The sequence below is a fragment of the Ornithorhynchus anatinus genome, chromosome 16 (assembly GCF_004115215.2).
Source record: "Ornithorhynchus anatinus isolate Pmale09 chromosome 16, mOrnAna1.pri.v4, whole genome shotgun sequence".
NCBI lineage: Eukaryota > Metazoa > Chordata > Mammalia > Monotremata > Ornithorhynchidae > Ornithorhynchus > Ornithorhynchus anatinus.
This window is the reverse complement of record NC_041743.1, coordinates 11,476,970-11,499,257: the sequence shown is the minus strand read 5'-3', so window position 1 is coordinate 11,499,257 and position 22,288 is coordinate 11,476,970. Positions and strand designations below refer to the sequence as shown.

General features: G+C 43.9%; 1 protein-coding gene across 4 annotated transcripts in view; it reads right to left on the bottom strand.

Moving 5' to 3' along the window:
* The window catches only part of C16H1orf21 (chromosome 16 C1orf21 homolog), a 153,590-nt gene that overhangs the window by 89,652 nt on the left and 41,650 nt on the right, over positions 1 to 22,288 (bottom strand). For all 4 annotated transcript variants that reach the window (XM_039914336.1, XM_029080705.2, XM_039914334.1 and 1 more), the window contains one exon: positions 5,067 to 5,285. In XM_039914336.1, the coding sequence (XP_039770270.1) occupies positions 5,067 to 5,160 (94 nt within the window). In that variant the 5' untranslated portion in view covers positions 5,161 to 5,285. The remainder of the gene's footprint in view (positions 1 to 5,066; positions 5,286 to 22,288) is intronic.

Sequence of the window (22,288 nt, the reverse complement as noted above, 5' to 3'; positions counted from 1 at the left end):
TCCATTCTGCTGTCCAGATCATCTTTCTTAAAAACCGCTCAGACCACATTTCCCCACTCCTACAAAACCTCCAGTGGTTGCCCATTCACCTCCACATCATGCATAAACTCCTTACCATCATCTGTAATAATAATACTTAAGTGCTTACTATGTGCCAGGCACTGTTCTAAGCCCTGGGATAGGTAAAAGTGAATCAAGCTGGACACAGTCCCTGTCCTACATGGGGCTCACAGTCTTAACCCCCATTTTACAGATGAGGGAACTGAGGCCCAGAGAAATGAAATAACTTGCCCAAGGTCACACAGCAGACAGGTGGTGGAGCCAGGATTAGAAACCAGGTCCTTCTGACTCCCAGGCCCGTGCTCTATCCACTAAGCCACTCTGCTTCTCTCAGTGCCTTCTTTAAGGCACTCAGTTGGCAATCCCCCTTATCCTACCCTCACTGATTTCCTACTACAACTCAATCCACACACTTTGCTCCTCTAGTGCCAACCTACTCAGTGCAACTCATACTTGTCTTTCTCACCACTGACCCTTTCCCCCATCTTACCTCTGGCCTGGAACAACTCCCCAATTCATGTGTGACAATCACCACTGTCCCATCTTCAAGGACCTACTAAAATCATATCTACTCCAAGAGGACTTCCCCAACCTTATACATCTTCATTTTCCCTACTTGCCCTTCCTTATGCCCTTGGGTCTGTACACCTTAAACACTTTGACTGTCACCCCACCCCACAGCAGTTATGGACACAGCCTTCTGTAATTTAATGTCTGCTTCCCCCTCTAGACTGTAAGCTTTTTTATTTTGTGTTTTTAATGGTATTTAATGACACTATGTTCCAGGCACTGAACTAAGCGCTGGGATAGATACAAAATAATCAGGTTGAACAAAGTCCATGTCCCATATGGGGCTCACAGTGTTAATCCCCGTTTTACAAATTAGGTAACTGAGGCATCAAGAAGTGAAGTGACTTGCCCAAGGTCACAGAACAGATGAATGACCGGGCCAGGATTAGAACGCAGGTCCTTCTGACTCCCATGCCCCTGCTCTTTCCACTAGTCCAGGCTGCTTCTCCTTGTTGGCCAGGAACCTGTCTACCGACTCTGTTGCACTGCACTCTTTCAAGCACTTATTACAGTGCTCTGCACATAGTAAGTACTGAATAAATACCACTGATTTTTTTCATAGGGAATTTGTGCCTTCATTTGAGGAAGGCTCAAAATATCTGTCTAGTTAATGTTATGCTCATAAACAGTGAGTTTTAAAAATATTTGGCTATCAGAAAATGGGGTAAGGTTCTGGCTAATATTATTTATGATAATATATCTGAAAAAGAAGAAAACGTTATATATAATACTTTACGTGGCATGGGCCATAAACTTCGAAATTAAATGTTGAATACAAGGCAGATTTACTTTTATTATCCCAAGTAGGGGGATTTTTAAAGTCAGAGATAAACAAGGCATAATCAAATTACATTCATCTTTCCTGGAACATCTGCTTTGATTGGTCTGCTAACTTAATTTTTAAAAAAATCACATTATAGACAACAGAAGCTGGTCTAAGTCAAGTCAGAGAAAAAAGTAATCCATGGGAACAGAATCACTTTAAAAATCAAATTAATGCAGAATTATTTTGCTAAGAGACTTTGAACTGAGAGACTTACATGTGACTGCAATACATTGACTACTTTCTTTTTTCTCCTCCTTACCTGGGAAACCAAACTATGACATTTGAAAAGCTATTGATCATTTAAATCTGAGAATCCAAAGACCTGCATATTGGTGCTGCTTCAGAACAAACTTTTCAGCTATTCCAATCAATGGTATTTATGCTTACTATGTGCAGAATGCTTGCTGTGTGCAGAACACTGTACTAAGCATTTGGGTGAGTACAATACAATTAGAGACAATAGAGCTGGTAGACACAATCCCTGCCCTCAAGGAGCTTAATCTAGTGAATTCCATGTGTAACATAGCCTACTCTGCAAAGTGTCCCTTTTAACTGTATCTAAATTCCTTTGAAAAAAAAACCAACCTGAACTTTATTTGAAGGCCTATTGTGTGTAGAGATGGCATGAAGTATCAATCACTCAATGGTATTTATTGAGCATTTACTGAGAGCAGAGCACTGTACTAAGCACTTGGGAGAATACAATGCAACAGATTTGGTAGACACACTTCCTGCCTACAACACACTTAGGTATCTGGGAGGTGACCTGGTTTAGTGAAAATGGCCTGGATCTAGGAATCAGAGGAGCTGGACTCTTGTCCCAGCTCTGCCACTTGTCTAATGGGTGATCTCGGTTAAATCACAACCTCTCTATGCTCTGTTTCCTCATCTGAAAAACAGGGATAATCACACCTGAGTTTCTCTACTTTGTGGGAATGCTGAGAGGATAAGTTCATTCATTCATTCAATTGTATTTATTGAGTGCTTATTGTGTGCAGAGCACTGTACTAAGCGCTTGGAAAAACACAACAATAAACAGACATATTCCCTGCCCACACTGAGCTTAGAAGCAGTGTGGCTTATGGAAAAAGCACGGTTCTGGGCGTAAGCTCTGCCACTTGTCTTCTGGGTGACCTTAGGCAAATCACTGAACATCTCTGTGCCTCGGTTTTCTAATCGGTAAAAGTGGAAATGCAATCCAGGTCTCCCTCCCTCTGAGAATGCCAGCCCCAGGTGGGATGGGGACCGACAGCATTACCTCTACCCCAGCATTTAGTACAGGGCTTGGCACATAGTAGGTGCTTAACATATGCCACCGACAGTCATCTGCAAAACGGGGGTTAAATAACTCTTCTCCATCCCACTTACGCTGTGAGCCCCATGTGGGATAGGGACTGTATTTTATCCAGCACTTTGTACAGTGTGCTTAGCCCACAAAAGGCTTAACTACCACCTCAATCATAAATAACAGGACCAGGACTCTGAACAGAGAAAAGAGAGCAGCTTCCTTTATTCCTATGGAGTCAACTCTGAATTGATCCTCCTGCTCCTTCCTGCCAACTTGGAGTGGAAATAGCTTCACTGGGACTCCCAAGCCCTTTCGCGAGCTCAAGGGAAGAGGCAGAGGACTTGTCCATCATAGCCACATCTTTCCTTATCTTCCCTCTATAAGGGATCGATCCCAGGGGGCTCCTGAAGTCACTTCATCTTACAGCGTTACCCAGGCAGGGCACGCAAGCGTTCTCTCCTCCAGAGATGGTATTCCACCAACGCTGACCTTTCCTCGCGTTTGAGCATGGAGGCAACAGGTGGGTACAAATACCGCCAGAGGCGTCTGGCAGCAGTGACTGGGTTGCGTTCTCGAAAAACAAGCAGGGGAAACCCCCACTGCTACCTCCTCTTCTCTGAGCATGAGTTTTGATGTGATTCTTGGTAGTTCAAGGAGAGCATTCTCTCTTTCACTGTTCTAAATACATTTTCCAGGCTTGAACCTCAACAGACACAGAGCCTGACTGCACAGAGTAAGCACTCAATGAATACTAGTGATTGATTGATTAGAAACCTCTCTCCCTTCTTGGTGAGAAGGGACCTGTGATAACCCTCAGTTCAGGTCCCGCGTAACTCTAGCTCTAGCTCTGTCGTCCTAAAAACAGCTTCCAAAGCCCTGAGACACAAAGATAATGGCTGCTTAATGGCTGCCAGTCCCAAATGGTAGGAAATGCCTTTGACTTTCTGATGCAATCAGCACAGCGGGAATCTCTCTCAGGGGGCCAAAAGTTAGGCCTACGTTTTGTTTACCAGAATGCACCTTAGGAAAACAGCCCATCCCTATTCCAATTGAACTACTAAAACGGTCTCGCCATTTAAATCGGGGCTTTCTCTTTCTGCGGGCATGGTACTGACGGTTCATGTTAACAAGTTAGCATACAATTGTTGAATTCAAAAAAATCAATCTTTTAAAGATTTTTTTAGACTAACATTAAAGGTATAGCTGTGCAGCGAAGAAATCTCCTTTCTAAGATGCATTTTATGCACTGACAAGCAGCATGGCTTAGTGGAAAGAGCACGGGTTTGTAAATCAGAGGATGTGGGTTCTAATCCCAGCTCCTCCACTTGCTGTGTGACCTTGGGCAAGGCACTGCATTTCTCTGGGCCTCAGTTCCCTCATCTGTAAAATGGGGGTTAAGACCGTGAGCCCCATGTGAGACCACCTGATTACCTTGTATCTACCCCAGGGCTTAGTACAGTGCTTGGCAAATAGTAAGCACTTAATAAATGCCATCATTATTATTATTATTATCCATGTTTTACTGGTAGCTGCTGCCACTGGGGCCAATTTCTTTTAACAGTATTTATTAAGCACTTTTATGTGCCAGGCTCCGTTCTATGTGCTGGGGTAAATGCAAGATAATCAGACTGGACATGGTCCATGTCCCTCATGGCAATCACAGTCCCAATCCCCATTTTACAGATGAGGTAACTGAGGCACAGACAAGTGAAGTGATTTGCCCAAGGTCACACAGCAGACAAGTGGTGGAGCCAGTATTAGAACCCAGGTCCTTTTGACTCCAAGGCCCATGCTCTATCCACTAGAACACAGGGCCAATTTAAAAACAGTTGAGACACTCTACCGTGAATGCCTTTCTCACTTGAAAGGCAACAACAGCCCTGTAAGAAAAATGGAGCACCCTTGCATTCAAATAATTGCCACAGTTGCAGGAATAATTGCCCCCTTCAAAAAAAAACTTGGCATTGTAAGTGTATAAATGCAGTGCAACCATGCTAATGATGATGGGACTGCCCAACTCGTAATCAACCATCCATCTGATACATTCATTCCCTGCACAGCTCTACCAGCTTCAACACCCCTCTTTCTTTCCATGACAAAAACTGCCCTCACCACTCTGATTCCACTCTTGTACTTCTCCCTAAAAGTTACGGTCCTGTTTTAGCATCACTAAAGCCACCAAGCCCCTTGCCTCCTCATTATCGCCTTCATTCTTCAGGCCATCAAAGGGGCAGCGGTTCTGCTTGTCTCCCACCTCTTTCCCTGACCCTGCCCTCCCACCCCCGAGACACCGAATTTGGAGTAAAACCCAGTGACACTCACCGCCAAATACGTCTCCATTCTGGTAGTTTTTTCCTTTCTGGGCTTCCTCTTCGTTTTGAACAGTGGAAACATGCTTGCCTGAGGCACAGCCCATAGTTTCATTCAGTCAGCTCCAGTGTGACCCAACTGTAAATCATCTCTACAGACACGGGTTCATCTTTAAAAAAAAAAAAAAATCCAAACCCCAACTTCTTGCTCCGCCGTTCACGATGTCTTGGCCTGCAAAAATAGAAAGATCAATTAGTCAATGTCACTTATTGAGCACTTACTATATATAGAACACTGTTCTAAGCACTTGGGAGAGTACAACAGATTTAGCAGAAACATTGAGGTACTTTTTTTTAAATGGTAGTTAGGTGCTTACTTTGTGTCAGGCACTGTACTAAGCTCTTGGGTAGATACAAGACAATCAGGTTGGACACAGCCCATGTCCCACTATGGGGCTCACAGTCTTAATCCCCATTTTACAGATGAAGTCACTGAGGCACAGAGAAGTTAAGTGACTTGCCCAAGGTCACACAGCAGACAAGTGGTGGAGCCGGCATTAGAACCCATATTCTTTCCACTAAGCCACACTGCTTCTCAGTACGTACACAAAGTGCACTTTGGAAATTTCTAGCTCAGGATCTGTGATGTGACTGACCGTCATGCAATAACAGAGGGCAGTTGATGACAGAAACCAATACAACCTCATAATGTATGGCAAGCAGAGACTAACCTTCAACAAAACACCAGTATTTACTCTATTATTTCCCCCTCTTCCCCTATTTATTTTACTGCCTCTCTCTGCAGACTGTAAGTTCCTTGTGAGCAGTGATTGTACCTACCAATTCTATTGTACTGTACTTCCCAAGCACCTAGTATAGTGCTTGGCACAAAGTGCTAAATACAAAACATTGATTGATTGATTGACTGGCACATTTTTCTATGTGGCTGGAACATAGCAAGAACAAAACAAACTGTTTTCCAGGATTCTTTTTTTCTTTTTACAACAGTTCATCTGTCAAGAATACATTTTCTGGAAGCCTTTAGGGAATTAAGGCATCCTGCAAGCCAACATCTATCACTGGGAGACATATGAAAGGAAGAAAGAAAAAAAAAAAGGACCACATACAAACACCACAGTGGACATGGCCCAAATGCTGTCAATTACAGATTTTGTGACCACAAATGCAAAGATATAAACTGTTTTTGACACTCAGTTACCCTATTTATAGATCAGCCCACTATATTTAAAGGTGACACTACTGACGGTGAGACCCTATCCTGTATGCCGGTGCACCAAGCGACCTAGCAGTGACCTCTAATCTATTCCGCACTATGTGCCCATAAGTATTGCCAAGGCACCTGCCAGTTCCAAAGCCGATCAGTTTTCAGTCCACCTCTTGGTAACCTGATGTGCTTAGCAACGGGCGCTGTCCCATCAGCGATGGGGGGAAAAGGAGGGGCAAATATTATTACAGGGTCCATGAAAAAAATGGAAAGGCCCCATTCCCTACACTTCTCTCTTTGGCATGAAGCCACATCACGGTTCAGGTAGTGTTTGGTTAACGTCCTTCATGAGCCCATTCAGAAGCATTCTGGCTAGGATCTTTCCGGTGATTGAAAGCAGGCAGATGAACCCGGAGTCCGCTCGTCTTTCTTCTTGTAGATGGTGTTCAGGATGGAGTCTTTGAAATTCCTCTCTTGCTTGGAGATTTCTGCACCAATACTTGAATGAATACTTGCAGAGTTAGACTTGGAGGCGCTGCCATTTTTCACAGCTTTGCCTGTAGTAGTGCTTCTCCAGCCTGGGTGAGGAGGCCAGGCCCTCACATTTTGGCTGGTGATTTGTATCCGACAAGTCCACCACCTTGTCAGTGGTGGCAGACATGTTCGCTGCAGTGGGGCCATCCTGGAAAACTCTTTCCTTGTCTGTGATGAGATGGCAACCAACTGCACTCTTAAGGATTGCTATCATAGCATCTTCAGGGCTAAATCACATCTTTAAAAATTAATTTAAAATCCTTCTTTCAATGATGTGACTATCCCTCGCTCACCTTGGGTGGACATGTGTCAAAGGTTTTTTTTTAGGCCTCCTATTTGTTATGAGAAATGAGATGTTGATGTTTCACTCTTTCCGAGGTAGTTACTGAGCACCTACCATACACAGAGTGTTATACTATGCACTTGGGACGGTACAATAAAAGACATGATCTTAGCCCTGACGGGGTTCCCAGTAAGGCATTTCTTGCTCTGCTGCACAGAGTGTTTTAATGCCTGAGTCATTTTTATTGATGCGATCTTGGTGATGTCATTTGGCTGCATGCATAAGTCTCACTAGTTCCCTGGTTTTGGAGAGTGTCCACCCAGCCTGTTCCTGTTGGCACTTAATTATTCCAGCTAGGAAGCTGTGATTTCCCAGCCCTTTTTGAATAAGTTTTCATGGGGTCACCCAAATATCCCAATGAAGCCCTATGGACTACACCATCCAAAGTACTACAAAAGGACACCAAGCCAATGCCACTCAATATTGTTTTCTAGAAAAAATAAAAATAGCACCAACTGCCTTTCAGGACTAAATTTCACATTCATCAGACCCACTTAAAGTGAGGTACAGGGCAGAGGTTCTCTTTGGTTTGAGTCTGGAAGATCGGAGGTTAAATAATTTAACAAGAGACAGCCTCTTTCGGTGTACAATGTGGCCAGGATAGTGGGTTCTGCATTGATCTTTTCAATGTATGGGCACACAGGTGATATTCAGCGGTACTCCTTTCAAATATGAAAAATACCCACACAATCCCTTAGTAATCTATCATTATCAGTCAATAAATCAATCGTATTTATTGAGCTCTTACTGTGTGCAGATCACTGTACGAAGTGCTCAGGAGAGTACAACAATAATATAACAGAGCTGGTAGACACATTCCCTGCCCACAGTGAGCTTACAGTCTAGAAGGGGAGACAGGCATTAATGTAAATAAATTATGGATATGAACATTAAGAGCTATAGGGCTGAGGAGGGGTGAATAAAGAGAGCACATCAGGGCGAATCAGAAGGGAATGGGAGAGGACGAAGTGAGGGTTCAGTCAGGGAAGGCCTTTTGGAGGAGATATGGCATCAGTAGACTTTGAAGTTGGGGAGAGTAATTGTCTGTCGGGTATGAGGAGGGAGGGTGTCCCAGGCCTAGAATGTGGGTGAGAGGTCAGTGGCGAGATAGATGAGATTCGGGTACATTCAGTGTACGTCTCCTTTAACCTACTGATACTTTCTACCACAAGAAAAGCTACATTTATATGGAGTTTGGTTATCACAAAGGTGAAAGTGTGATTCTCGGAAATGCTTGAAGCGTGATGCCTGCGAAAGGCTCGGAAATCAAAGGCGGAAAAGGAGTGGGGAAGTCGAGAACTCCAAGTGGGAAAGGTTCAAGAAAACTTTCCAATTCAGGCTAAGGACTAACCTTGTCCCCAGAAAATGATGGAACTACTGCTGCTTGAGTTGTTTAGGAGGAGAATGGTATTAACCCTAAAATATAATGGAAGGAAGCAACCTTTACATAAGCCAGGGCAGATTAGCGGATCTAATGGGTTCCACACTGGCCCCTCATTTCCTGGCTAATATTTACCTTCTGTGATTTCCACTTCTATTACAGGAAGTTCCTTCCTGCCCCCGAAAAGACCCTTTTTAGGCTGTGGAACATATGGTAGATAGCTTCACGCCTATCTGGAAGAGGCCAGAAACACATTCTGGGAGGCCGCTTCCAGCTTGCAGCCGAGCCCTTCCGATTCGGTACAAAGCTGAGATTGGAAACAAGCCAGCCTACTCTGCCAAACGCTTAGTACAGTGCTCTGCACACCGTAAGTGTTCAAGAAATGATTGAGTGACTGAGATTCTCTAAGCCCAAAGTCCCACCCTGTGAGAAATGCTGACAGGCTATTATTCGTGCCAGATGTTATTACTTGTATCACCTGGATAAACCGCTCCTCTGGGAGAGGATGGGATGGATGCTGCTATAGCTGGCACTGAACCAGTCACCAGTGGGAAACCTGTCACAAGGCCCTTTCCCAAGACCCCTGGGAGGCCATAGAGTGGCTGTGGAAAGGAATGCGAGGAGAAAAGTGGTGAAGTACTCACTTTTCAGCCTGGCAAATCAACTATCAAGGGAAAATTCTGAGTGCAACCACTCTGTCTAAAGCCTTAGGTAACTGACTGACTGCCCAGGGCCCGTTACAGGGTACATCTGATCAGTAGGACCACTGTTGATTATTAGAAGTCTACAGGCAGAAAAGGATCACAGGCTAGGATGACGAGGGCAACACCTACTACGGAACTTTCCCAGAGGATGTGAGGTCAGGTCTCTTAGACTCCTCTGAGATAAGCATATAGTAGCAATTAATGAAGACGCCCCTGATTTTAGGACTGAACTAAAAACAAATCAGGTCAGATTTCTCACCCTAAAATATTTTTGGGGTTCCATTACACTTTGGAAGTTTCCTATCCCTGCATATAACTTGAAACCAAAATGAGAAGCAGTGTGGTCTAGTAGATAGAGCACAGGCTTGGGAGTTAGAAGGACCTGGATCTTAGTCGTGGCTCCACCACTTGTTTGCTGGGTGACTTTGGGCAAGTCACCTAACTTCTCTGGATCTCAGTGATCTTATCTGTAAAATGGGGATTAAGACTGGGAGCCCCATGGGGGACATGGACTGTGTCCAACCTGACTACCTTGTATCGACCCCAGTGCTTAGAACATTACCTGGCGCATAGCAAGAGCTTAACAAATACCATAAAACAAAACAAATTAGGCTATGGCATGGTTAAAAGCTAGTCGCTCTGCTTTGTGTTAGATTCTGGTCCTTCACTAACCTATAAACTGTAACCCTGGTCTCAACCCACAGCTCTGAAGCTTCACAGGATTCAAATTCCCCACGACAGCCTTATGACAAGCAATCACACTAAGCTCTACTCATCTACTACAAAATGGACTTCATAGTATTGAGATCAGGGTCAAGTGACTTTTTTATGTCAGAGATGAAGGGAAGCAGCATGGCCTAGTAGATAGAGGATGGGACTGGGAGTCCAAAAGACCTGTGTTCTAACCCCGGCTCCACCTTGTGTCTGCTATGTGACCTTGGGCAAATCACTTAACTTCCCTGTACCTCAGTCACCTCATCTGTAAAATGCAGATAAATACTGCGAGCCCCATGTGGGACATGGACTGTCCCCAACCTTATTAGCGGGTATCTACCCCAGCGCTTAGTACAGTGCCAGGCATATAGACACTAATAAACACCATTTTTAAAAAGTATATTTAGAGGGATTTAAATAATCGATTGGAAGCCCCTTTTAAGCCCCCATCATCAAATTCATAGAACTAGACCACATTTTGTGGAAAACACAACCACAGAAATCATAAAAGGAAGAGAAGCATCTTATTGGGCTCAAGGAAGAAAGAGGTATTATACTATTCAGACATCTAACTTAGGGTAGGGTGCTTGTTGGTGCCTGTGTTTGTGAGTACGTTTGTGCATGGTGGGGGTCTACAGTAGTTTTTCTCTTGTCTAGGTGCCACTCTGATGGTGTGCCTGCTTTCCCCGCCAATCCATGCCCATCCAGATTAGTGTCTCCTTGTGGCTACCCAGTACCACCAAGAAAGTAGCGAGTACAGGCCCCCTGAAAAGAATTCTCACATTCAGGTGACTTGGACAATAAGTGGGAGCCGTGACTTAAAGCACCACACTAGGCAAAAGCTGGTGAGGAAGGCCAAATAAAAAGCATTAAGGGACCGCTCCCTCCTTTCACAATGTTCCCCGAGATAAAGGGAACTAGAGAACCAGTTTGGGCACCAAAGTGCCAATTAAGGGATGAAAAACAAAATTCAAAACCCTAAAATCCAGCATTCCCATCCACAAGTCCTCTTCCCTGCCACTTTAAAATATTTTAAATTTCCTCCCAAAGCAACTCCCAAGAGGCCAACCAAATTATTCAATTCCTCAGAATTAGGATGGAAAAATGCATGCTGGAAAAAAATTGCTGTGGAGTTCAGAAGGGTATATGGCAATGGGAGAGGCCAGAAAAGAGAAGACCAAAGAACTTCTTGATAAAATGAATATCCTCTCATTTTATGCCCACAACACCCTGTTAGGTAGTAAAGACAAACATCCTTATCCCGGTAGGAAATGTGGCCTAGAAAGGTTAAATAAGTGATTTGCCCCAGATAACAAACACATAGGAGCAGCTACAAAGCCAGGTCTCCTGTGTCCCTTGTCCCGGATCTTTCTACTAGATCACACTGCCCTCACTCTTGTCTCCCTCGCCATCGACCTCTGGCTCAAGCCCTCCCACCTGCCTGAAACTTTCTCTTCCTTCGCAGCCTGCACTCCACTGCTCTCCCCTTCTTCAAAGCCCTTCTAAAAATCACAACCTCCAAACAGGTATTCCAGATTTACTCATTTTGCTTACAGCCTCTACAGCCCTTCTGCATCAATGCATACACCAAGTTACTCATTCCCCTAAACACTTGAGTATTCTCCTCAGAAGCCTCTCTGAAGCAGCGTGGCCTAGTAGCAAGAGCACGGCTTGGGAGTCGGAGGACATGGGTTCTGATCCCTACTCTGCCACTTGTCTGCTGTGTGACTCTGGGCAAGTCACTAAACTTCTCTGTGCCTCAGTTACCTCATCTGTAAAATGGGGATTGAGACTGTGAGCCCCACGTGGGATTACCTGATTACCTTGTACCTACTCCAATGCTTAGAACAGTGCTTAGCACATAGTAAGTGCTTAGCAAATACCATAATTATTATATATATATATATATCTTTACACTTTGTTGCTTCCTTCTACCTGTGATTTATTATAGTGACTGTCTCCCCTGCTAGACTGAAAGCATCTTGAAGGCAGGGATTTTGTCTACTATACTCTATTGTACTTTCCAAGTACTTACTATAGAACTTGGCACAAAGTACATGGTCAACAAATACTATTTATTATGTGCCTACTATATGCAGAGCACTATACTAAGCGCCTAGGAGAGTACAATATAACTGAGCTTGTAGACACATTCCCTGCCCGCAACAAGCTTACATGAATTTTAAAAAAAGTACATATATGATAGATATATTTGTAGTTGTCGCCTTGATTTACTAGCAGATTTAAGGAATTTCTCCTTTAAAGGGGTAATTAAAATAGATGAGGTAAGAGAATCTGTTGAGGAAAGATTTTATAGTCCCTTTTTCTATAGAGATTTCTGCTACATTCACCTCTCTGAAAGTGTTGCCCTGGGAGTCTGGAAAAGTCTGACTGGTTATTTGCGGCACACCACCTGAGTGCCTCGAATTAAATCAATTTCTCCTCCTGACTCCCACCTCCTGCTAGTTTTGATTTTTTTAAATCAGATTTTTGCTGAGCTTTGATTAGGCTTAAAAAAAGCCTGAATCAAAAATTTCCCACCCTCCCCACCACAAATCTAGACTTTATTTACATGAATGGGCTCCAGCCAAGCAAGCAACTTCCAGAATTTTACCAGGCTTCAGGACTTTTCTTTAATTCAGCCCTTGCTTCCCACAAGAGGTCCGAAGGCAGCAGAACACATTAAGATCAACATTCTTTCCACTTATCCAATATAAATGGGAATAATTCAGGGGGAGGAGCCAAGAGACTATTTGAAGCTTCATACACAATATGCCCAATGCAGTCTGCATGTGACATGTCTGTATATGACAACGGCTCAGGTCTACAGTCTGGTCCAAATTCCATCACTGGTCATCCTACGGCAAATAAATTCACGCTCCCTGTACCCTGGGGCCTGAACCAAATAGCGTGCTCTGTCCTCTGTTTAGCTCTGAGTGTTGCAATGAAAGTGAAAGAAAGGACTGAGAAGCAGTTTGAGCTTGGGGATGGCGGCTTCCTTAGCCAAGAAAGAGGTGCAGAATTAAGATTCGAGGGGAAGGGGCGAATTTCCAGCTGGCACGGGGAGATGAGGAGCAGACTGCAGTACCAGACAAACAGGCCAACAGAGAAGAATGCTGGAGAAAGAAAGAAATCAATCCTCTCGCCCCTCCCCATTAGGCTCAGACAGGATGGTTAGGACCAAGTAGGGTCACCTACAACAACTGGCGATATACACATACATGTATACCCACACATGCTTTTTATCTTGGAAGCTGGGAGCGGCTGAGAAACAGATGAAGTCCTCCAGGCAACTAAGCTGACAGGCAACTACAGTTCCAGTGCATTGTATGCAGCATTGGGGACCTGAAAAAGCAAGCATCTCCAAAAGGTGATACACTCTTCACCAAGATCCGCCCTTTCCTCTCCACCCAAACGGCTACCTTACTATTACGGGCTCTCGTTATATCCCGGCTAGACTACTGTGTCAGCCTTCTCTCTGACCTCCCTTCCTCCTCTCTCGCCCCGCTCCGGTCTATTCTTCACTCCGCTGCCCGGCTCATCTTCCTGCAGAAACGATCTGGGCATGTCACTCCCCTTCTTAAACAACTCCAGTGGTTGCCTATCGACCTCCGCTCCAAACAAAAACTCCTCACTCTAGGCTTCAAGGCTCTCCATCACCTTGCCCCTTCCTACCTCTCCTCCCTTCTCTCTTTCTACCGCCCACCCCGCACGCTCCGCTCCTCTGCCGCCCACCTCCTCGCCGTCCCTCGGTCTCGCCTATCCCGCCGTCGACCCCTGGGTCACGTCCTCCCGCGGTCCTGGAACGCCCTCCCTCCTCACCTCCGCCAAACTGATTCTCTTTCCCTCTTCAAAACCTTACTTAAAAATCACCTCCTCCAAGAGGCCTTCCCAGACTGAGCTCCTCTTCCCCCTCTACTCCCTCTGCCATCCCCCCTTTACCTCTCCGCAGCTAAAACCTCATTTTCCCCTTTTCCCTCTGCTCCTCCACCTCTCCCTTCCCATCCCCACAGCACTGTACTCCTCCGCTCAACTGTATATATTTTCGTTACCCTATTTATTTTGTTAATGAATTGTACATCGCCTTGATTCTATTTAGTTGCCATTGTTTTTACGAGATGTTCTTCCCCTTGACGCTGTTTAGTGCCATTGTTCTTGTCTGTCCGTCTCCCCTGATTAGACTGTAAGCCCGTCAAACGGCAGGGACTGTCTCTATCTGTTGCCGACTTGTTCATCCCAAGCGCTTAGTACAGTGCTCTGCACATAGTAAGCACTCAATAAATACTATTGAATGAATGAATGAATACTCCGGTAGGGTCAGTCCATTCCTTTCCTCCATCACTAATCCCTACAATTACACTTCTACAACTGATTTGGAAGAGAAGATTATATGACTGGCCTTTTTCTGCTCTAATTGCTTTGAATTTAGGTGTTTTTTTTAATCAATAGGCAATTTTACCCAACTTGAGGGTGGAGGGGCGGAATTTAGGGGAAAAAGTGCTGTGAGATAGTTAAGAGACATTTGACCTTTTTGAGGAAAGGCTTCAGGAACAATTTCCCTCTGCCTGTCCTACTGGATTATTCTCCCTTCCATTGATTTGTCATGGGCAGTTTTGTTTTGAAAAGCCAAGAGACCTGGCTGGAAGTGTCCTCGTGAGCATCAACCACGAGCTTTCTGGGAAATGAACTCTCTTATGAGCCCAGAAGAGAAAGTTTCAGCCAGAAGGAACATGGTTAGAAGGTGGGGACTTGAGGATGAAATAACTACCCTGAGCTACAAAGGTGGCAGTGCAAGAAATAGTTATGTCATTATTAATTTACATAAAGAAAGCTCCTCTTCTCTTCAACTGAAAAGGAAACCAGGACAAGATGACATCTGAAAGCTCTTTTCTTTAATATAGTGCCAACATCCCAGTACCATAAAATAAAAATACAAATAACTAATCAGTCTGTTTGCCCATCTGCTCTGTTTTAGCAACAATAAGTGCTGATACAAAAGCTCACCAAGAAAAGCAACTTAAAGGGTTTCTTCAGCCCTTAAAGCTGCAGTATCCTTGGGCTACAGTTAACACGATTACACGTTATACTGTGAATATTAGAAGTGGGTCTGAAAAAAAGATGTCACATATGACACCAAGGTAATCTAGAAGAGGCAAGGAGATCGGTAACCTAGCAGTCAATCTGCATGATGTAATATTTTCATTTCTCACAGAACTCATTTGGAAATATAACAATTGACAATCCTTTGTGTTGAAGACTCCAAAAAGCAACAGTACTGGATCCTGCTTCAATTCTTCTGTAAAGGAAACTCTCCCTTGAAGCACACTAATTGTGCATTCATGTCTCTCAAGGATGACAGAGAAGAGGAGCTACTCAAACTGTTTCTATTGTATGACTAACATGGAAGTACAATGAGCTAGAGATCTACAGACACACAGTTTCCAAAGCTGCTTCTTAGTGATCAATTTCTAACTCATTAATACACTTTTACATTGTATTTAATTGCATAATTCACATTCAACACCCAACTAAGGCCCAGTTTTGCAAGTCATAAGGAACAAAGACCACAGTGAACCTTGTGTTGAGCAAAAATTATTCATGATGATGATTAGCAGTTCCAGCCATGGGATTTAATTTCATTTTAAATATCCAGTGGAGAAGAAAAACAAACCCTTTCCCACTCTATGTTTTGAATACGATAGGAAAATTCTAAAATAAAGAGGAAAATAACTCAGTGAAGCCCAAAGCATAAAGCTGAATTACTGAATGCTCAGAACTATGGAATTACCTATAATGAAACTGTACCTCCATGTTCCTCTGTGGAAAATTCTGAAACAAATTCTATAGCTAAGTTAGGAAAATCACTTCACATTCTAATTTCTCCTCCTCCTCATTCTCCAAGCTTCCCTCCAAAAAGCATACTTCCTGACTTTCAAAGTTCAAATGGAAGAAAGAAAAGAAAAGGAAAGAAAAGCGAGAAACAAAGAAATGAAAGAGAAAGGGAGGAAGGAAGAAAAGGAGAAAGGGAGAGTGGGAGGGACGGAGGAAGGAAAGGAGAGGAGGAGGAAAGGAGGGAGGGAGGGAAGGAAGGGAGTTCACCGGACAGGACTGGTCATCAATCAACGGTATTTACTGAGCACCTTGTACACAGAGGACTGTACTCAGTGCTTGGGATAATACCAAAGAGATAAAAGACACAATCAGTGACTTCAAAGAACTTACAAGAGGACTAGGCAAATATGAGTTATGGAACACAGAAAACACTGGAGAAAAGAAGATAGCATTCATCCTCCTAAGATGCTGAGTACTTGGTCAGCTTATTATATGTCAGGGTTTGCATAAACTACAAAAGCTATGGCATTTATTAAGCAAAACACAGTACTAAGTGTTGGAATAGAAGATAATCAAGCTAACATAATCATAAACACACATTATCTATATAGCTGAAGCACTCATCATTCATCCCACCCCTAGCCCAACACTTACGTACATATCCCTATACTCTCCCCATTTTCCCTCTCAGTATTTATTCTAAATGTCTGTCTCCCCTTTTAGACGATGAGCTTCTTGTGTACAAGGAATGTGTCTACCATTTTGGTCTCTCCCAGGTGCCCATTACAGTGCTCAGCACACTAAGAGTAAGTGTTCAAATAAAAACCACTGGCTGATTGATATTATACAGGCTTTATATTTTTGGTCTGTGCCATCCATCTGTGGGTTTAGCTCCTGTGCACAGTGCTTTCTGCAAGACCTTGCTGGCTAGCCCCTAGGTGTGAACGATCAATTAATCATATTTAAGAGAGTTTCCTGTGTACAGAGCACTGCACTAAGCATTTGGGAGAGTACAATGTAACAGAGTTGGTAGACTCATTCCCACAAAGCAAAGTACACATAAGGCATCTTTGAGTTACAGCATTTTCTCAAGAGTCAACCCAGAGAATCAATAAGGGCAGAGTTTGGGGATCTATCCATCATTTAATATGAAATCCACAGACCAACCCCAATCCCCCAATATACATACATATTTATGTGTGAATATATACTCATATTAGAAGACTACACGACCAACAGTGAAATCAATCAACGATATTGAGCACTTATTATGTGTAGAGAACTGTACTAAGTGTTTAGAAAAACACAATACACCACAGTCGTTAGATACAATCCCTGCCAACAAGGAGCTTAGAGTCGACTTAAGAATACAACGCTAACGCAGGATCCATTCATCCATTCAATTGTATTTATTGACCGATTATTGTGTGCAGAGCACTGTACTAAGCGCTTGGAAGGTACAATTTGACAACAGAGACAATCCCTACCCAACAACGGGCTGACAGTCTAGAAGGGGGAGACAGGCAACAAAACAAGTAGACAAGCATCAATAGCATCAAAATAGGTAGATAGAATTATAGGTATATACTCATCATTAATAAAATAGAATAATAAATATGTACAAATATACACAAGTGCTGTGGGGCGGGGGAGGGGGTACAGCACAGAGAGGAAGAAGGGGAGATGGAGAGGGGAGAAGGAGCAGAGGAAAAGGGGAGCTCAGTCTGGGAGGCCTCCTGGAGGAGGTGAGTTCTCAGTAGGGCTCTGAAAGGGGGAAGAGAGCTAGTTTGGCAGATGTGAGGAGGGAGGGCATTTCAGGCCAGAAGTAGGATGGGGGCCAGGGGTCGTCGGTGGGACAGGCGAGAACGAGGCACAGTGAGGAGGTTAGTGGCAGAGGAGTGGAGTGTGCAGGCTGGGCTGTAGGAGAGAAGGGAGGTGAAGTAGGAGTGGGCAAGGTGATGGAGAGCTTTGAAGCCAATAGTGAGGAGTTTTTGCTTCATGCGAAGGTTGGTATTCGAAGAACCGTGCACATGATTCTATAAATACAATAAAGCAGGACAGCGAAAGACAACACTTCAGTCTGGTCCTCGCCCCTGCCTTGACCCCCTCCCTTGCCTTGGAGATGGCTCTGATTGGGCCAATTCAGCATCACAGTGGTCCAGCTCAATGTCACCAACTGTTTCCCCTTTCCCCCCCTCACACCAGGAAATATTGAATGTGAAAGGCAGAAAACACATTGGGATATACAGCTGGTGGAGAAACGGGCCCTTTCCACTTGTTGTCCACTGTAAACATTTGCCAAGTAGATCTTGGATCCCACAATGCAGAACATTTCCTTTTCTCTGTAGATTCTTGGTGTAACCAGGAGCAAAGCGCTCCTCTCAATGTTCCTCATTCACTCTGCCCGCTAAACTAAGCAGATCACTCTCTCGGTGTTAAGTGAAGTGAACCACCAAAAAAAAAAAAAAAAAAAGCTTTTTTTGCTTCTGGAACCTTGAACGTTCACCAAACAGGAAACAAAGTTGCATGAAAGTTCAACACGTTCCACTGTCAGTTAGCCAACGTCAGAAGTTAGAAAAGAACATGGCATTAGAATGTTTGCCCTCGCCAATACCACCCCCACCCCCACGCACAGAAGAGTCTTTATAGAGATACATCAACCACATTAGTGAGAGTGAATCAGTTCAAGCGCACCTTAAACTCAGAAGCTTGATCACGCTCTAAAACGGCACCAACCTACCAGATCGATCACCTCCTGGGTGGAGTTTGAAAAGTGACTTGCTTTCCACCACAAGAGAGATTTCTTTTGTATTTCATTTTATAGCAGAGATATTTGAGCAACCAAACCAAGGGGATTTTTCTAAAGTCATTAGCCAGCAATACAAATCGATACCAAAGTTAACTCATTAAGCAGCTAAATGTACCTGTTATAGCACAGTTACGCAATTGAAACTGCACTGAAGTTCCTGAACCGGTCTCAAGAAATGCACAGCCTTCTGGGAATTTAGCCATCAAACATTCATTCCATTTAATCGGCTATTTAAAGAAGGGACGATGCAAGAGAGAAAACGCCCATGAGGACAAAGCAAAGTCAGCAATGAGTAACGATCACTCCATTTGAATGCATCGGCAGAAGGCATCCAACTACCTCTTGACTTGTTTTCTTGTGATCGCTGACATAAAGTCGCCTTTTCCCTACCCACACCTATCCCTATCTATTTCAGTGGTCTTCATCGTACAGTACGGTGTGTTTGGTGAGAAGTTACGAAATTAAGCCAAAGGGGAGAAAAATCCTCTGCAGGGTCTATTTTGCTGTCTCATCATCACCATTAAAGAATGAAAAGGCCTGAAGCTTACATGGGGTTGGAAAATCCAATTTTTTTATGTTTTTTGTTAAATGCTTACTATGTGTCACGCACTGTACTACGCACTGGGGTAGATGCAAGCTAATCAGGTTGCACGCAGTCCACGTCCCCCATGGGGCTCACAGTCTTAATCCCCATTTTGCAGATGAGGTAGCTGAGGCACAGAGATGTGAACTGACTTGTCCAAGGTCACCCAGCAGACAAGAGGTGGAGTCAGGATTAGAACCCAGATCCTTCTGATCCCCAGGATCGTGCTCTTTCCACAAGGCTACACTGCTTCTCTTAGCTACCAGTGGGACACACTCTCCCTCTTCTCAACAACTGGTGACTGAGCATACTTACCCAAACATGCAGGAGCCAGAAAACATGCACATTCATTTCAACGGATAAAGTGGGCAAGTTGTCAGAGCAAAATGTATTCATTTGGTGCCCACTTGGTGCTATGCACTGTGCAAAGCTCTTTGGAAGTACAGACTGACCAAGTGAAACGTTCCCTGTCCACAAAGAGCTTGCACTCAAATGGGGGGAGGGGTGAGGGGGAGAGTCTAACTCAAAGACACCCCCATTCATGAATACAGTCACACTATTGGCAATTTTTTTCGAACCAAAAGACAATTATTTATGTGAGAAATTTATAGCGGTGATGAATCCAAGACTTGTACACAAATTTACATTTCCGTCCTTGCCCTGACTTGCAGTCTTCTCTAAACTATAAGCTTGTAACTGAGAGGGAAGATGACTGCTAATTCTGCTCTCCCAAGTGCTTAGTACAGTGCTCTGTACAAAATAAGCGCTCAATAAATACCTTTAATTGATCGATTCTCTGAAATTTCCAGAACGCAAAGAGGACCCTGCACTTCGTGAGTCCAAAATGGCAGACTCAAACCCAGACGAGAGGTTGGTGGCTGTGAAGACCTGGGTGTTTCACAATGTAATCAGCCCATAAGCTTAACAGGGACTAGTTCAAAGCCAAGAAGGGCACAGAAACCTGGATGGAAATCGCTAAAGCGAATTTGGCTAAGAATGCAGTCGAAAACATTCCAAGTGTGCTGGGGGCTGTTTGAAAATGTCAGGTGTTGTATAATTACAACTCAGCATGTTCACTTTGGTAAAAAATATGCTCCAGATAAAGCTTATTTGAAGAAGAAAAGTCTCCAAAATCATTTAAATTAAGACTAGACAAGCACTGTGATTAGAAAGGGTGGGGAAAAAAAAAGTCTGCTCCTTGAAACTGAGAGCAAGGTAGTCTGACTAATGCATCTGCTCCACAACTGAATAAACATCACTGCTCCGCTGAGGCCAGGGACACCAGCCTTACCAACACAAGTGACTGTTCCACTGTTACCTTTCCGTCAAAATTTACTTGATTTGCTACACACATCCCCTTTGATATATTGCCTTTGACTATAAATAATCTGAGAATGGAAACTTGGAAACATAAATTTAGACCTAAGCAGCTATGATGATGATATGTCGAGTGACTGTTCTACCTAATTTCGGCCATCAGCTGCCCGCTATATTGATGCTCCTTGTCTTAACGAGATTGCCTCGTATCTCCAAGATACAAGTACCAGACACCAAATAGTTTCTCGCTGCCAAAATCATGTCTGAGTTTGGCTAGCCACATACTGATCCAGCCTGGCAGTCCAAACGCTACCAAAACACGGTTCTTGTAGCCACCTTCTTTACTGCGTGGGCAGGGCTGTCCTAAGGCGAACCTGTCATCATCTTCCTGAGGTGAGGAGGGAAGTTTATCCTGGAGCAGAGTGGGTCTTCTCTCAGGAAATTCATTTGTTCAATCATATTTACTGAGCACTTACTCTGTGCAGAGCACTAGACTAAACCTTGGGAGAGTACAAGACAACCTCCAAGGAGTTCTAGCAAGTCTTCTTCCTGCCATGGAATTAGCACCCCATCTGATGTTTCTAGAAAGTAAAAAGAAAAGCGCCATTTCCATTACATCTCCCCTACTGCTAATGCTCTAGCTCTTTCGCTTCTTTTATATGTTCCCAAGCACCTAGTACATTGGTCTGCACTCAGGAGAAATTCAATACTATTGATGAAAGGCATGGAAGACTAAACATACAAGAAGACTGAATCCAAGTGCATCCAATACCATTACAAAATGCTATCACGACCATCTAGGGTAAGGCTGCTCAATTTAGGAATTTTCAGGGAAAGGAATGAGGAGAAGGAGATTTGTGTCCAACACCATTTCAGTTCAGCCGGAACTGGGTGATTATAATGTCAGGTTGAGTGGTGCTGATAACTCAGCGCTAGCTTGACTTGCTAATCCTTTCTGTTGCTGACTGGCACATCTTTTGACCATGATCTTACACCCCCACTAGAATGGCGCTCTGATTTGCTCTAACCAACCCAAAAACATATGTAGCTCCCTGACCATGGTGGTGATTACTTCAAATGATATGGCTGGTGCTGAGATTTCTAGGCCCAACAACAGCAGGCTGCCCTGCTCTTCTTATCCTCCCTACTTTTAAATGACCTTCTTGCCAAGCTGCCCACACAGCATGGAAGAAAATTATCTTCTTGGAAACCCCAGAAATGTTGCTTGGAGATTTCTTCAGCTCAATCCTCCCCCACCGCATCTCCTGACCAAGTCCCCTGAGTACCTATTTCTTTAATCAAGACACAGAAAAGGTAGGGAGAGAGGGATGGAGAGAAAATCTGAGCTTTCTGGAGCAGGAGAGGAAGAAGCAATTGTAGAGGAAAGCTGAGGGGACAATGAACTAGACAAAGAAAAAGGCAAAAATAAAATGACTGTGAGAACTTCTCTGAATTTTTGAACTTTGAAACATGTTGCCCTGCTGCTTTGGGCCATTAAGCCTTAGAGACATTATCCGATTTTAAAGCTCCGGTGTTTATTTCATTAAACTTCACCTACAGATGGTAAACTACAAACGTGAGGCAGTGACTCAGCCCCATGGAAAAAAGTTCCAAAAAGAATCATAAGTTTGCACTGACTTTTTCAGATCACTTCCCTGTTAATTATCCACCTAGAGGCCCGAAAGAGTTAATCTGTCTTCCCAAATGCCTTACTCACTCATGGAATAAACGCATGCTGGGAGAATCTGGTTCACTATGTAGTTGTGTTGAGGGCAACTGTTTGCTAAATGCTG